Source organism: Triturus cristatus, chromosome 10 (genome assembly GCF_964204655.1).
Source record: "Triturus cristatus chromosome 10, aTriCri1.1, whole genome shotgun sequence".
NCBI classification, from domain to species: Eukaryota; Metazoa; Chordata; class Amphibia; order Caudata; family Salamandridae; genus Triturus; species Triturus cristatus.
In genome coordinates, this window is record NC_140593.1 from 1,083,608,154 (window position 1) to 1,083,625,058 (window position 16,905).

The following is a 16,905-nucleotide window of genomic DNA, read 5'->3' on the forward strand; positions in this document are numbered from 1 at the left end:
GCCACCAATTAATCACTTTCAGGGTAAACACATTTAGATTGCCATTTAATGCGGAATGCGCGCTCTTACAGTTTTTGAAGTGTTCACGGGTTCGGGCTCTCTGGGCACAAGATACTCGTGATAATCCTTTAGTTGCACTTAAGCATATTGCGCGTGTATCTGGAAGATAAAGACATACAATGACTACGGCAATTACACTCCGCGGGCAGCCGGTTTAATACTACTGCGGCCGGAGGAGTTTGTGCGCTTCTGTCAATGCAGGCGGGGTCTCCGAAGGCGGCTTCAGTTCACGAGTCCTCAGACCGTTGAACGGGCTGCCGGAGGGGTCAAACTACCTGCGCGCACAGTTCAAAATTGGAGCCGCACCTCAGTCCCGGAACAATGCGGCAACTTCAGGGGAAGAGACGGTCCCACCTCACTTTAGCTGCGCCGGTAAGCGTTCCAGTCGGTATGGCCCTTCTCCCAAGGGCGAAGGGGTGTTCCAGGGGCTCCGCGATCCTCCCTCCGATCTCACTCACGGGGGGGGCTCCCGCCCACAACAACAGTCCCCAAGTCACTCGGGCAGGGCAGAGACGGTACTCTCGCCCAAATGAAGGCCAGCCTTTCCCCGCCCCAGCGCAGCACCTCACCTTCTGTCCACGATCAGCGCTTCGACGGCGGTGGGTTCGGAGACGTCCGAACGCCTGCCAGGAGGCACTTAAGTTGAAGGGGCCCTGTCAAGGGTCGCAGTCGCGATCTCACCACTGGGGGAGGCGGGGAGGCTCTAACTATGGCCAAAGTCTCTGAGGGGCAATTGGGCACTCGCTGGCCAGGCGCTGAAGGCGAGAGGTCACTGCTCGCGCTTCTGACTGGAACGCCAGTCAGGGTCCAAGCCAACTACCTCGGCTGTACTTCTGCCTGCGCTATCAGCTGCCTCAGGGGGGGGGAACAGGGCAGGTGTCAATCTGGTGTCAAGTCCTCTTCTATGTTTCTTCTCTTCTCCACTTTTTCTCAGCATGGCCGCCAGGGACTGGGCCTTTTATAGCCAGTGCCCTGGGGTGCCAGCACGAGCCAGAAGGTTCTAGAACCTTCCCTGGCTGTGTCAATGACATGGCCCTTCCAAGGTGTTTTTTTGGTCATTAGGAGCCACCATACTGGGCTTCCTAAGGGAGCCATTTTGTGTACTTGTAACTTCTGAGGGGATTCCTGTCAGGTTTGCAGGTTACACAAAGTGTGCCAAAACCTCCAAAGGGTCAGAGGTCAGAAGGACTCCAATGGGAGTCACTCTCATAGGGGACAATGGTGTCCACCATTTTAGGGTTGACAACCTCAGTGTGTAATGCCACCGGTTCCGTCAGGCGCCTTGTACATAGGTGCCAGGAACTTGGTGAGCAACTGAGCGTCAAGGAGCATCTAACCCCATGGGACAACACACAAAAAGGTCCTGGTAGACAAATAAAAAGCAACTAATTTTAGGAGGCACGGGGGAACAAAATAAATCATGGTGTGAGGGGACTCTCAGAAGCAGACAGGTCTAACACGCGTCCCCCCCAGCTGAAAGTGGGGAGAGCTACCCAACCCCTTGGGAGTCCTCAACACTAAGGCGGAAATACCTGGAGAGACCGTCTGCATTGGCGTGGTCAGCTCCGGGCCGATGTTCCACCCGAAAGTCCATTCCCTGTAGGGAGATAGACCACCTCAACAGTTTTGGGTTTTCCCCCTTCATCTGCATGAGCCAACGAAGGGGTCGGTGGTCTGTCTGAACCAGGAAGTGCGAACCAAACAGGTATGGTCGCAGCTTCTTCAGTGCCCAGACCACCGCAAAGGCTTCCCGCTCAATGGTACTCCATCTCTGTTCCCGGGGAAGTAGTCTCCGTGACAGGAAGATCACGGGCTGATCCAGACCCTCTTCATTGAGTTGCGATAGCACCGCCCCAATGCCAATGTCGGATGCGTCTGTCTGGACAATGAATTCCTTCGAGAAGTCTGGAGCCTTCAAAACTGGAGCGTTGCACAAATGCCTGTTTCAGAGTGTCGAAGGCTCATTGGCAAGCCTCGGTCCAGATGACTCTCCTGGGTTGCTTCTTGGCCGTGAGTTCAGTAAGGGGAGCCACGATAGTGCCATACCCCTTCACGAACCGTCTGTAGTAACCTGTGAGGCCCAGGAAGGCTCGGACCTCAGTCTGGGTCTTGGGGGGTTCCCAGGCCACGATTGCCTCAATCTTTGCCTGAAGGGGTTGCACCGTTCCCCGGCCCACCAAGTGACCTAAGTACACCACCGACCCCTGCCCAATCTGACACTTGATGGCCTTGATCGTCAGACCAGCTTGTTCCAGGGTCTGGAGAACGTCTTGCAGGTGCTGCAAGTGATCCTCCCAACTGCTACTGAAGACAGCAATGTCGTCAAGGTAAGCAGCAGAGAAGGATTCCTTCCCAGTGAGGATCATGTTCACCAGCCGCTGGAAGGTTGCAGGAGCGTTCTTGAGCCCAAAGGGCATCACACAGAACTGGTAGTGTCCATCAGGTGTGGAGAAGGCTGACCTTTTCCTCGCTCCACCAGTCATAGGAATCTGCCAGTACCCTGCTGTGAGGTCAATGGTACTCTGATATTGGGCAGCTCCCAACCGGTCAATTAGTTCATCCGCCCGAGGGATCGGATGAGCATCGGTCTTCGTGACCGAATTAAGTCCTCGATAGTCCACGCAGAATCGCAATTCTGGCGTGGTGCCAGGTGGTGCAGCTTTAGGAACTAAAACCACCGGGCTAGACCAAGGGCTATTTGAAGGTTCAATAACTCCGAGCTCCAGCATCTTAGCTACTTCACTTCGGATGCTGGCCTTCACCTTGTCCGACAGCCGGTAAGACTTAGACTTCACAGGTGGGCTGTCGCCGGTGTCCACGTCATGAACACACAGATGGGTCTTACCCGGGACAAGGGAGAACAGAGGAGAGAATGACCCCAGGACCTGGCGGCATTCCTCCTGCTGCTCCGGAGTTAGGGATGGTGAGAGTTTCACTCCCTCCAATGACCCATCCTTTTCTTGAGACGCCAACAGGTCGGGGAGAGGCTCAGTGTCCTCTTTCTCCGATCCATCAGTCACCAGGATCAACATGACTTCGGGCCTCTCATAGTGGGGCTTGAGGCGATTGGCATGCAGCACCCGACGTGGATGCCGTGGGGTCTTGACGTCCACCAGGTAGGTAGACTTGCCCATCTTTTCCAATACCTCATATGGGCCTGTCCAACGGTCCTGAAGAGCGCTTAGCTCTCCCAGTTCCATCACCCACACCTTCTGTCCAGGCTCCAGCTCCACTGGGTGAGCGTTGTGGTCATACCACGCTTTCATCACTGCCTGGCTGGCTTCCAAGTTGTCAGAAGCTTGCTTCCACAACTTAGCCATTTGGCTCCGGTAGGCCAGCATATAGCGGACCCGATCGTCGTCCTAGGTACCTCGGACCTTACTTTCCCTGACAATTGTCAAGAGGGGATTTAAACGTCGATCGATTTCCAGAGGCATAACTACCTCTTTACTCAAGTAGTCTCAAACGGAGATACTGTGAGTACATTACCACTACACTCACAGCACACTTTAGGGTGTGTGCTGATATTTACACGTGGCCTATACCTTGTTTTTATGGCCATTCACCTTTTTCTGGTCCTGACGAAAGCCTCTAGAACCATCCAGAAGGCTGAACCTAGTTGACCTTATTTACAAGGGATATCAGGAAAATAATATTCCTAACTATATATCCCGCTTAACTTTTTAACATTAGTCCTGGGACCCTTCTAATAAAAAGTTTTTTCAAAGGGCATTTCTCAGAGACTTTTTTAACCTATAGTCACATCTCACATAGCACGCCACTCTCTGCTCAGTATCCTGCTCCGCTGTAATCCAGGCGTCGTAGCACAGCTGGATTGTACTAGGCAATCCAGTTGGGCCCCAATGATGAAGCATGCCACCTACTAGGTAGGTGGGTGAGGGGTTTTTTCCACAGCAGTTGTGCTCTCTCCTTTCAAGTTTTCCATAAGGTGATAGCAAAAAACGTTTGCTCTGAATCGTCAAAAACTTGTCCATTTTGTTTTGCTAAAGTCATTGGGGAATAGGACAAGTTTTTCTTTTTCCTCGCTCTCTTTTTGTTCCTATTCAGCATATAGCTCACCACGTCCTGGGGAACTTTCCGGGGAGACTTTTCCCATGAGTCCCTCACCAGGCTGAGAGTTCCACATACAGGGTGCCCATACAGAAGCTCGAAGGGGCTAAAGCCCACTCCCTTCTGTGGCACTTCCCTGTAGGAAAAAAGTAAGCAGGGTAGGAGGACGTCCCATTTCCTCCGCAGGCTTTCGGGTAGACTTCTGATCATACCCTTCAACGTCTTGTTGAACCTTTCCACAAGGCCATTGGCCTGTGGGTGATAAGGAGTGGTGAACCGGTAGGTCACTCCACACTCCTTCCACATTGCCCGCATGTATGCTGACATGAAGTTGGTCCCCCTATCAGATACATCTTCCTTGGGGAAACCCACTCGGGTAAAGATCCCCATCAGGGCCTTTGCCACCACCAGTGCAGTGATGGTTCTCAGAGGAATTGCCTCTGGATACCTTGTGGCATGATCCACCAGTACCAGGATAAACCTGTGACCGGATGTTGTCGGTGGATCTAAGGGCCCAGCAATGTCGATGCCCACCCTTTCAAAGGGGGTGCCAACGACGGGAAGTGGTTCCAGGGGAGCCTTCAGCTTCGTCCCTGTTTTCCCACTGGCTTGGCATGACACACACGACCGACAATATGCGTCGGACGCCACCCTCATTTGAGGCCAATAAAAGTGGGGGACAAGCCTGGCAAAGGTCTTGTCCTGACCCAAGTGTCCTGCCAAGGGAATCTCATGAGCCAACTCTAACAGGAAGGCTCGGTAACACTGTGGGACTACCAGGGCCCGTGACAATCCATGCACTGGCGCCCTGGGTTCACTGTAGAGGAGGCCATCCTCCCAGTAAATACAATAGTTCCCAGACTCGTTACCCGCTGCTTGGGCTTCAGCCTGTTGCCTCAGACCCTTGAGGGTGGGACATTCCCTTTGTCCCCTGCTCAGTTCCTCCCTGGACGGACCTCCCTCCACTCGCCAATCAGCGGGGATAGGTAAGTTCTCCAACGGAACCATGTCCTCCTCCGTGGACTCCGGGTCCACCTCCGTAGGTGGCCTATCCGTCTCACGGGGCACGGACGTCGAGGCAGGCTCCTCCTGTCCTCGGCATGCTCCCTCATCAGCAGCTACGGGGTGGGCCATTGTTCCAGACTCCGACCCCTGCGACTTCTCCTCCCGAGCAGTCGCCGACCTGGTACTCACACAGGCCCAATCAGGTGTGCCCAGCATCTCCGAATGAGTCCGGTATTCCACCTCCTTCCAAGCTTTGTGCTCCATATCATTGCCCAGCAAACAATCGACTGGCACGGCGGGGCTTACGGCGACTCGAAGTGGACCTGCAACCCCTCCCCACTCAAAGGGAACCTCGGCCACAGGATAGTGGCCCATTCTGCCGTCAGCCAGTGCGGCTGGATGAAGTACGCCCGGAACCACCTGCTCCGAGGACACCAGATGACTCCTTACCATAGTCATACTGGCTCCTGTATCTTTCAGAGCTTCCCCTCTATGGCCATTGATGGTGACCCACTGCCCATACTTGGTAGTATTCGAGGGCACCTGGATCTTTGGAACCATCTCCCGATCACCCAGGGACACTAAGGTGACTCCCGCCCACTCCCTTCCCTCACTTAAGGGCATCTCCTCCCCGAGCGCTACACTAGCGACTCCCGGGGCCTTTCCTCCAGCGGGAGGGGGTGGTCTCTTTGGGCATTTCGGGTCTCCTTTGTAATGTCCAATACCACCGCACTCAAAGCAATGGACAACCCTTGGCTGCTGACTCTGGCCAGGGTTAGGGTTCTTCTGCGGGTTAGCCTTAGAGTTGGAAAAGGTGTTTTTCCCCTTAAAGTTATTTTGGGGGCCTTTGGAGAACTCCTGTTTCTTGTTATCTCCCCCCTCTTTCCTTAGGGGATCGCCCTGTCCGGACTTCTGAGAATCTCCTCCAGTCCGCTTCGTGGACACTCGGGTACTTGCCCAAATGTCCGCCTCCTCAGCAAGCTTACGGGGGCAAGTAAGTTTGCTGTCTACCAGGTGTTGCCTCAGCTCAGGAAGGCAGTTCTCGAGTAGATGCTCCTTGAGGATTAAGTCATACAACCCTTGATAGTCCTCCACCTCACTACCTTGGACCCACCCTTCCAGGGCTTTCTTGGCAAAATCCAGGAAGTCAACCCAATTTTGTGAGCTCAGCTTGTGGCTACCCCTAAACCTTTGCCGGTATTTCTCCGGGGTCAACCCAAACTTCCTAATGAGCGCCACCTTCATGGCGGGGTAGTCTACCTGTTCCTCCCGGTCTAGGGCCAATAGGGCATCCCTTCCTGTCGGAGGCATGTACCGGTATAATCCACCACCCCAGTGCTTCTCATGGATCCCATGGGCTCTTAAGGAGACCTCATAGGCTGCCAGCCACTTGGCTATGTCGTCCCCAGCGGAATAACTGGCGACTACGTCCTTTGGTAAATGGGGCCTGGGCTCCCTGGCAATTTCCTTGGACTCGACACCCCCCGGAGTATTGTTAATGGTCTTGAGGTCGAGTTCTCGTAACTTGAACTCATGTTCCATCCTCCTCCCTTCCATCTCCAGCTTGGCCAACTCCCACCTTAACTGTCTTTCCTCTCTCCTGTCGGCTAACTCGGTTTCTGATAACCCTCTTGATGACACACTACTGCCCTCCCGTGAGGCTACCTTGGGGCTGATAGACATCGCACCCACCCCCAGGGGTCATTCTGTAATCATCTCCATGACAGTTTCCCTGTCTGATTCCTCCTCCTCTACCGTTCCCTCCGTGTGTGCTTCCACCCAGGCTCGCAGACTAGTACGGAGCTCCTCTCTCTTGGCTCCTCGCCTAACGAACACTCCCCTTTCCTGACAGAACTCCCTGAGCTGTGCCACAGTATAGGTCTCCAGCTCTGACATTTTGAATTCCATTTTTGTCAGTTGAAAGTGTGGACCACCACCCCGAAGTAGGTTATGAAGATAGGAACTTTCTCTAAGGATCACCTCCACCCACCTCCAGGAAAGAATTAAAAAAAAAAAAATCACAGAATTAGAAGGCCGCTGGGAGAATACTCCGGGTGTGTACCTGTGATGCACACTGAATTATTATGAGGTTCACAACAGCACGGCTCGTATATCCCACCGCTGCCACCAATTTTATGTTGGACCTGCGATGGGCAAGCCCAGCACAAAGGGGGGTAGCTTGGCTCGAGTGACAAGGCGGTAGAAGGCTGTTGTGTTAAGCCGGCTATGATCAAATAATAACTCCCTGCACACCACATAAAAAGAAGGACACCACACCACTGTTATAGATAAATACGTTTCGTTTATGTAAAAGTTCTCTGGGTTGGAAGAAGTTCAATTAGTTAATCACATTCACCTTTCTTACATGGGTTTGATTAGCTGTGTACTGGTTGCGCAGGAATAAATGGTTGGACTCTAATAAATAAATATACTGGATAAATATCAGGATTCAATACATTTGGAATAAATATCAGCAATGACTGGAATAAATATCAGCAAAACATCACAGTTGCATAGCAAGTTAGATACCGATCGTTTCACATAAATATCTCAGGGTCATACTGGTATCGCTGCCACCAATTAATCACTTTCAGGGTAAACACATTTAGATTGCCATTTAATGCGGAATGCGCGCTCTTACAGTTTTTGAAGTGTTCACGGGTTCGGGCTCTCTGGGCACAAGATACTCGTGATAATCCTTTAGTTGCACTTAAGCATATTGCGCGTGTATCTGGAAGATAAAGACATACAATGACTACGGCAATTACACTCCGCGGCCAGCCGGTTTAATACCACTGCGGCCGGAGGAGTCTGTGCGCTTTTGTCAACGCAGGCGGGGTCTCCGAAGGCGGATTCAGTTCACGAGTCCTCAGACCGTTGAACGGGCTGCCGGAGGGGTCAAACTACCTGCGCGCACAGTTCAAAATTGGAGCCGCACCTCAGTCCCGGAACAATGCGGCAACTTCAGGGGAAGAGACTGTCCCACCTCACTTTAGCTGCGCCGGTAAGCGCTCCAGTCGGTATGGCCCTTCTCCCAAGGGCGAAGGGGGGTTCCAGGGGCTCCGCGATCCTCCCTCCGATCTCACTCACGGGGGGGCTCCCGCCCACAACAACAGTCCCCAAGTCACTCGGGCAGGGCAGAGACGGTACTCTCGCCCAAATGAAGGCCAGCCTTTCCCCGCCCCAGCGCAGCACCTCACCTTCTGTCCACGATCAGCGCTTCGACGGCGGTGGGTTTGGAGACGTCCGAACGCCCGCCAGGAGGCACTTAAGTTGAAGGGGCCCTGTCAAGGGTCGCAGTCACGATCTCACCACTGGGGGAGGCGGGGAGGCTCTAACTATGGCCAAAGTCTCTGAGGGGCAATTGGGCACTCGCTGGCCAGGCGCTGAAGGCGAGAGGTCACTGCTCGCGCTTCTGACTGGAACGCCAGTCAGGGTCCACGCCAACAACCTCGGCTGTACTTCTGCCTGCGCTATCAGCTGCCTCAGGGGGGGGGGGAACAGGGCAGGTGTCAATCTGGTGTCAAGTCCTCTTCTATGTTTCTTCTCTTCTCCACTTTTTCTCATCATGGCCGCCAGGGACTGGGCCTTTTATAGCCAGTGCCCTGGGGTGCCAGCACGAGCCAGAAGGTTCTAGAACCTTCCCTGGCTGTGTCAATGACATGGCCCTTCCAAGGTGTCTTTTTGGTCATTAGGAGCCACCATACTGGGCTTCCTAAGGCAGCCATTTTGTGTACTTGTAACTTCTGAGGGGATTCCTGTCAGGTTTGCAGGTTACACAAAGTGCGCCAAAACCTCCAAAGGGTCAGAGGTCAGAAGGACTCCAATGGGAGTCACTCTCATAGGGGACAATGGTGTCCACCATTTTAGGGTTGACAACCTCAGTGTGTAATGCCACCGGTTCCGTCAGGCGCCTTGTACATAGGTGCCAGGAACTTGGTGAGCAACTGAGCGTCAAGGAGCATCTAACCCCATGGGACAACACACAAAAAGGTCCTGGTAGACAAATAAAAAGCGACAAATTTTAGGAGGCACGGGGGAACAAAATAAATCATGGTGTGAGGGGACTCTCAGAAGCAGACAGGTCTAACACTGTCAGATTCATTTTTTTAAGTGCGTCATTTGCTTCACGGTCAAGAAGAGGTTAGAGATTTCTAAAGATATTGCAAATGGTGCCTGCCTTGATTCATTGTGCTTCAGTGCCAGTAACTGCTGTTTTGTGAAATGATATGGTAGATATGGTTTTCAAAACTGTTCCCCTTCTGGTTTAGAAGATTCACCATATAGGTGTTCTAGATTCACATTTTCACGTGACATCTTTTACTTTGTTGCATTTGTCACTTAAATTACTTTTTTCATGGCAGGGTTCTGGTGTGCGTTAGATTTAGTCTGGTATTTCGTGACACTGTAGAGAAAGGGCTTAAAACGCAGCAGCAATGCCAGATTCCCGTAAGTGTACGTAGACTCTGCCCAAGAGAAAAAGACTATTGTAAGAGAGATCCCTGTCGTGAGACTATTTACGTCCAGTTCCTAGTGCTTGTGCCAAGCCTGACAAAGGTCTTTGAGTTGGTGTGTGTTTTGCTAGATGCTGGCTATAGGTTAGTTTGAATTTCTGATTATGTTTAGAATATGGTGCATAGCATTCAGCAACTTCACCTGATGTTTGCATGTAACTCATTCCGCTTGTAATTCACTTTAACCTGTAATCCATTCTGAGCCCCTTGTACATTTTTCTCCACAGCCTTCACAAAGTATTATTCACAGAGCAACCAGAAACATATTACAAATGGGACAACTGGCCTCCTGAGAGCGACCGCAAGTAAGAGCACTGTGCTTGGTTGAACATTTTTTGTGATTGACCTTTGCACTTACATTAGTTTGTTAACTGCGAGTCATCGGACATTGATCACTTCAGTGGTGGATGATTTCACTCACTTTACTATGAAGAGTCATTAGCAAGCATCCTTATCTTCTGATTCTGAATGTCATTTGAATGTGTATTTTTTTTTCTTTTTTTTTTTATTCATACCAAGAAAAGACCATTTACAGAAATAAATATCAACAAATCGGCTCTTAAAAACAGTTAATTAGAATACATAAACATAGATATCAATTAATCAATACATACGATAGTTAAGTACAGTACACAAGGATAGATAGCATCATATCAGATCATAAACCATCAAAATATAATACCCTCAGAAATGTCGCCTAATCAGTTCATAAAGCAGTTGATACAATCCACAGCAATTTAAAAAAACAACTTAATCATCATATATTACTTAATCCAAATTTTTCAAGGCACTTACTAAGATAACATTTTTAGCAGTTAAAACCCCAAACAACGTAATTATGCAGTCTTGCAAATCATTCATTTCTTTATACAGCTAAGACTACATTGCCACCGTTCTAAATAGGCATGTATTTCGGCCATACATCCTATAGGACACCCTATTCCTATCCCCTCACTTCTCTGCTCCATTCAGATATAAGTGCCCATATTTTTAGCCCCCGAATTCTGGCTTGTCTGCCCCTACATGCCAAAGCCGTCTCTTGTTTCCATACTCCAAGAAGCCTGGCTAACCACATCTGAAATGTCGGAGGCTCTATATCATTACATCTGGCGGCTAGCATTATCCTAAAATTGCTGTGCCCAAAAATAGGCAATATTCCTGTTCTTTATTAAGGCCCAGAGAGTTATTGTATCCTAGGATCAGTGAAGTAGGGGTCAGCTCAAATCTAAGGCCAAATATTTATTTCCAAAAACCAAGCAGCCCTGATTTTAAAAGGGTCAATTTATCACATTCATAAAACATATGGATCAATGTAGCCGGACCTGCTCCACATCTGGGATATTTATCGTCAGTCCTTTTCCCCCAGATAAATAATTTGGAAGGTGTAAAATATAAATTAAATATAGTTTTATACAGTTGTGCCTTAAGATTTGAGGATAATAATACTTTAGCAGATAAAGATAAGCTCATATAAATATCTACATCAGCATTATCTAATTTTGTTGTCCAGGATGTCTCAATTCTTTCCATATCATCTGGTAGTTCTATTAATAACAAACTATATATGTTCCTAATTCTGCATGATTTCCTAATAATGAGATCCTTCATTGGTATACTATCCATTTTAATAGCTGGTCTGTATAACGTAAGGATACTCCTAATCTGTACAAATTTAAAATACTGATTGGCTGATATTCCAAAGTCATGTTGGAACCTAGAGAATTGAGCAATTTGTTCTCCCCGATAAAACTCTCCTATTGTGCTCACCCCCCGATTTTCCCACTCTCTCCCCATAGCGTCGTAGACCTGGGGTGGAAATAGCAATGAGCGCCACAGGGGAGTATATTGAGTAACCTTCGGTATCGCCATGAACTTTGAAACTTGTTTCCATATCTTCCAAGCGCTATATATTACTTTGAAACAAACTTTTTTGTAGTAGCTTTTCTCCAATTTTCTCAATATCAACCCAGAGGCCTCCTTCCCTATAGCGAGTTCATATTTTGTGGGAATTCTCGCTATCCGTTCCTCATCGCTGCTTCTGTCTATTACTAGCGCTCGCGGTGGTCCCCCGATACAGGCTGTGTCGGGCTGGTGGTCGCTCTTTTCGGGTGAGGGCGGCTGAACTCTGGAATTCCCTCCCAGTGGACTTGCGGCTACTGACTGACCTCTTGGCCTTTCGCAAAGCTCTGAAAACGTTTCTTTTTTAATTAGATCTTTTATCTGTGTTGTGTTTCTGCTATCGGTTGCACTTTGCCTGCCATGCGCCAGGACGCCCCTTGGCTGGGGCAGCTGTGCGCAATACAAAAGTGCATAACATAACATAACATAACTATCAGAAAAGTCATCTGGCGGAGTAGGGCAGCCCAATATTACAGTGTAATATTTGGAATTTTAAGGAATCAACGACGTTATTCCGCCGCCTTTTTCCCCGCTTGGAATCACAACGCAGTTGTTACAACGACCGAGTTGTGATTCTGCATACCATTACTCCGCAAGTCGGAACAACGACTTGCGGAGGGGGGGGCGCTGGATGTTGGAATAGTATAATTTACTATTCCAACTCCAGTCTGTGCGGACACTAAGGAGGGTGTTGGATTTTACAACGCGGTCGTTGTAACAACCGCGTTGTGATTCCAACCGGGGAAAAAGTTTCGGGGTAAGCGTTGTCTACCATTGTAAAACCTCCTCTGTCTTGTGGTAGTGTTAAATATTTTAGTTCCCTCCTCACTTTCCCATACTGCCAAATGAGATTGGAGAAAATAGAGTCAAGAATCTTCAGTAGATGATCATCTAAGGCAAGCGGAATTGATCGAAAGTAATACAAAATCTTAGGTAGCATAGTCATTTAAAAAAAATTCCCTCTCCCAATTATCGACAGGTGTAACCCATTTACTCTTTTTAATTCCATGGCTATTGACTTAACCAGAGGATCAAAATTACATTTAACTATTTCATCCACCTTCACTGTAATTTGGACCCCGAGGTAAACTGCAGAGTCTGCTCGCCTAGGATCATTAAAATCCATATTGTCTGTACAGATAACAATTGTTTTTCCTCTATTTAAAGCATATCCTGAGAGGAGGCCAAAACTCTCAGTTATCTGGTTAATTTCCCCAATGGCCTCTTTTGGATCCGTTGTTAAAACTGCCACGTCATCAGCATAGGCCAAGACTTTAGTCTCAAAACCCCCTAGTGACTATGGGTTTGATCTTCTGAGACTTCAGTAATTTCACAACTAGAGGATTAATGTACATAGCAAATAGTATGGGCGAGCAGGGACACCCTTGCCTGGGTCCCCTGGATATTAAAACATTACCAGTCTCTTTCCCCATCACTTGTATCCGGGCTCTTGGATCACAATACATGGCTTTAATTGCCCTTATAATTCCCTCTCCAAACCCTTTTAGCTCCAAAATCCCCCATAAAAATTTCCAAGACACTCGGTCGAATGCCTTCTCGGCATCGAGGAGGATCATAGCCTGGCCCCACGTCTCGGACATGGCGTCGAATAGTGAGATGGTTCTACGAATATGGTCAGTTGTTTGTTTTCCAGGTATAAATCCGTGCTGCCAGGGGGAAACCAGTTGACCTATGATCCTCCCCAACCGGATAGCCAATATTTTCAAATACATTTTGGTATCCGAATTAATCAGGGAAATTGGCCGGTATGAGGCTGGATTATCTACTGGTTTTCCTTTTTTGGAAAGATTATAATATTCGTCTCCCTCCATGAATCCGGAGAATTACCACTATATTGAATACCCCTAAAACGATCTAGTAAGAGAGGCATTATTGCTATTCCTAATACCGTATATAGCTCAAGAGGTACCTTGTCGGGGCCAGTAGATTTACCTGAAGCCATACTTTGTAGAGCTACCTGAACTTCCTCTGATGACATTTCCTTCTCTAGATCTTCTTTGAGAGAACTATCCAGCCCCTCTCCAAGCTTTCTAGCAGTCACCATACGAGAGATATCCTGTAGTGACATGGCTGTATCCTTATCCCTTTTATCTAAATATAGTGCTTGATAGTAATCCTGTAACCCCCTAACTATATCATCTGAGTCAGTGTATGTTTGTCCATTCACATTAATAGAAGATATTTGATTCTGTCTAGTACGCAGAGCTAATCTCCTCCCAACTAATTCACCATTTTCATATGAATTATTCCACTGGGATTGGTATTCCTCTGCCGATTTTTGCACAAGCCAGCTATTAATTTCTGCTTTGGGAACGGTTATTTGACTCTGAATTTGGGTTGCATCTTGCCCCTGCTTGATCATTAAAACATGTTCCTCTTCTGCCTCTTTAAGCTTGCGCATTAATTCTTGATTGTTAATCAAATGCTGAGTCCTTGCCCTAGCAGTGTAGCTGATAGTTTCACCTCTAAGGCCGGCCCTAAAGTAATCCCAAACGATTGCTCTGGAGGCACTATACCTCTTTATATCGAAATATTCTTGTGTCCAGTTTTTAATATGCTCGATATATTCATTGTTAACTAGAAGTTTCTTATCAAATGACCATTTACTCATTTTCATAAAACTTGGAATTTCTACCTCTAAAATTAGCGGATTATGATCAGAGATTACCTTAGGAAATTTCTTAATAATAGCTTGATTAAGTAGGTCCGTCGTTCCAAGAAAGTAGTCAATCCTGACATATTTCTTGTGTGAACATGAGTAATACGTATATCCGGATTTATTTAGATTTTTAACAATCCACATGTCAACCAATCCATGACTCTTATTAGGAGAAGTTAGTGCCCTATATACTTGGGGCTTTCGCTCCTGATATACCTCCTGATTAATTTGGCCTTGTTGCAGGTCAAGAGCGATGTTAAAATCTCCGCATACAATTAATGGAGTAGGCCATGTCGCGAGTTCCAACTCAGGATCCTCAAAGATCTGGGGATTGTCATAATTTGATCCATAAATCGAACATAGAGTAAGCCCCATCACTAATTCAACTATAGTCCATCTCCCAAGAGCATCAGCCGCTTTGCGTTTAGCCTGGCCCAAAGATGTTTTTGCCATTATGGCCACTCCTCGGAGAGTTGAAGTTTGGGACGTACATGCCAATAAATTATATCCCCGAATACTCGACCAGCTGTTTTTCCCCCATGGGATATGGGTCTACTGAAGAAAAACTATATCAAATGAATTTGTCCTTACTAATTCAACTAATTTTGCCCTCTTTGCTCCGTCATTCAAGCCTTCCACATTCACAGAGCAAATGGTTATCCTCCCCATCTGTATTTAATTGTATCGATTCCTCGAGTTCCTAGTATCCCTGTTGTTCTTTCTGCTTTCTTCAAAATAATAATCAGATTTTCTCGATTTCCCTTTAATTGCATACATATTTCATTATCTCCTCTGAGTATGCTTTTTCCGTGTTTCATCCCCTCCTCCTCCCCCCACCTACCACCCTCACCCCGACCTTCCCCCCAGAGAGGCACTCAGACATAAGTCTGTGCATGATGGATGCGCCGCATAGACCTGAGAGCCCTAAATTACATAATCCATTGCCCTATGCCTGCTGTTTTTTTCTCCATAGCCGAAAAAACTCACAAAAAAATATAAAATGTTCCCCCATTATCTTTTTTTTTTTTTCCTCTGACCCATTTTAACTTTGCCCAACCCCCCTATTTGAAATGAAAACATCACCTGTGCTTACTGCATTCTTTTTTACCACACCAAATTATTAACCTGGGAGACTGTCTAAATACTCTTTGGCTTTAATTTCAGACATGAAGAAGCGCATTTGGCCGCCCCAGACAACTTTTAGCCGAGCAGGGTTATTCAAAAAAGCTTGTGCATTTTTATCTTGAAAAGGTTTGATCAGCTGCCGCAACCTCCACCGCCTTTTGACTGTGGTGTGGCAAAAATCTGGACGGACAAAATAAGAGACTTCATTCCTGGATCTCCTAGCTTCCGATCTAGCGTTTTCAAAAATGGCCTGGCGTGGTAAAAAGCTGCCAAAATATATCAGAATGGCTCATGGTAATGCCTCTGCCCTCGTTGGTTGCTTTTCTACAAAAGGTACTCTATGGGCGCATTGCACCTCAAGTGCCCAGTTCCAGTCAGTGAGTTCTGGGAGCGTATCTTTTAACAGGTCTACAACATACATACGAGCATCAGCCCCTTCAGGAACTCCAAGGACCCATAGAATATTGCACCGCTGACGATTCTCATGTTCTTCCAGCTTCCATTGTATGTCAGCTCTCTGCGCCTCATGGGATTTAGATAGTTCCTGGGTGGTTACAAGATCAGACTCTCTGGTGACAATCCTTGCCTCTAGATCAGTCAATCGCTCTCCAAAAACACAACAAGTTTTAGTCAACTTCCATACCACCCCCTGCACCTTTCGCATTGCTGCTTGTGCTTTCCGCCCATCTTGTCGCATCTCCTCACGATGCATTGATATGGCCTGAAAACTAGCTTCTAAAGGTGGAGTGTTAGACCCACATGAATCGACAACTGTATGTCCACTTGCCGAAAGACTGGTAAGATGATTCAATGGAGTGTAATCCCAAGTAAGGTCGCTATCTCCTGATTTCCTTTTCTTTTTACTCAGAATTGTTTTTATCTTCCCCACCCGTCAGCTGTATCAAGATCGCTATTGCTCAAATCTGTACTGCCGTCCTCTGACCACTCCCCTCCATCAGATACAGAAAAAAAATAGTCGCTAGGCTCTTTGTCCAGCTCCTTATCTGGCTCTTTATCAGGTACCTTTTCCGAGCCCCCCTTGTCTACCATTTTTCGACCATACTATTTTAGTCTGAGTGTTATATGTTGTGTCCGTTAATTCGTCCATGCTATATCCACCGGCTCCCAGAATATCCTGAAGAGGTGTGGCAGCATCCCCCAGAGAAGTAGTCTGCTCTCCCTTATTCGCCCCACCAGGGTTAGCCTCTATGGGATCAAGCTCATCTTCTTGTATAACAATGCCAAGCTTAATTCCAGGCCTACCTTGCCCTGAAGCTAGTTCCAAATCCTGCCGGTCCATAGATTGTACCATTGGGCTCTCCTCCGCTCTTGACTCCTCCACGCCTCCCTCCGTACTGCCGCTACTGTGGCCTGCCCCCCGTGAACCGGAGCTTCCTTTCCTGCAGGACCTCTCAGCAGGTCAACCACTGTAGGGCTGTCCGGGTGTGCCTTCGCTGCAACCCCGCCTCTTCCTTTCTTCTCCTGGATCGGCTCTGCTTGCTGGCCTCGTCGTCCCTGCCTGGGCGTCCGCGCTGCATCCTCGGCCGCCGC

General features: G+C 48.2%; 1 protein-coding gene across 1 annotated transcript in view; it reads left to right on the top strand.

Moving 5' to 3' along the window:
* Positions 1 to 16,905, top strand: part of INTS1 (integrator complex subunit 1) — a 625,364-nt gene that overhangs the window by 280,827 nt on the left and 327,632 nt on the right. The window contains exon 14 of the mRNA XM_085629257.1: positions 9,878 to 9,955. Within this exon, the coding sequence (XP_085485383.1) occupies positions 9,878 to 9,955 (78 nt within the window). The remainder of the gene's footprint in view (positions 1 to 9,877; positions 9,956 to 16,905) is intronic.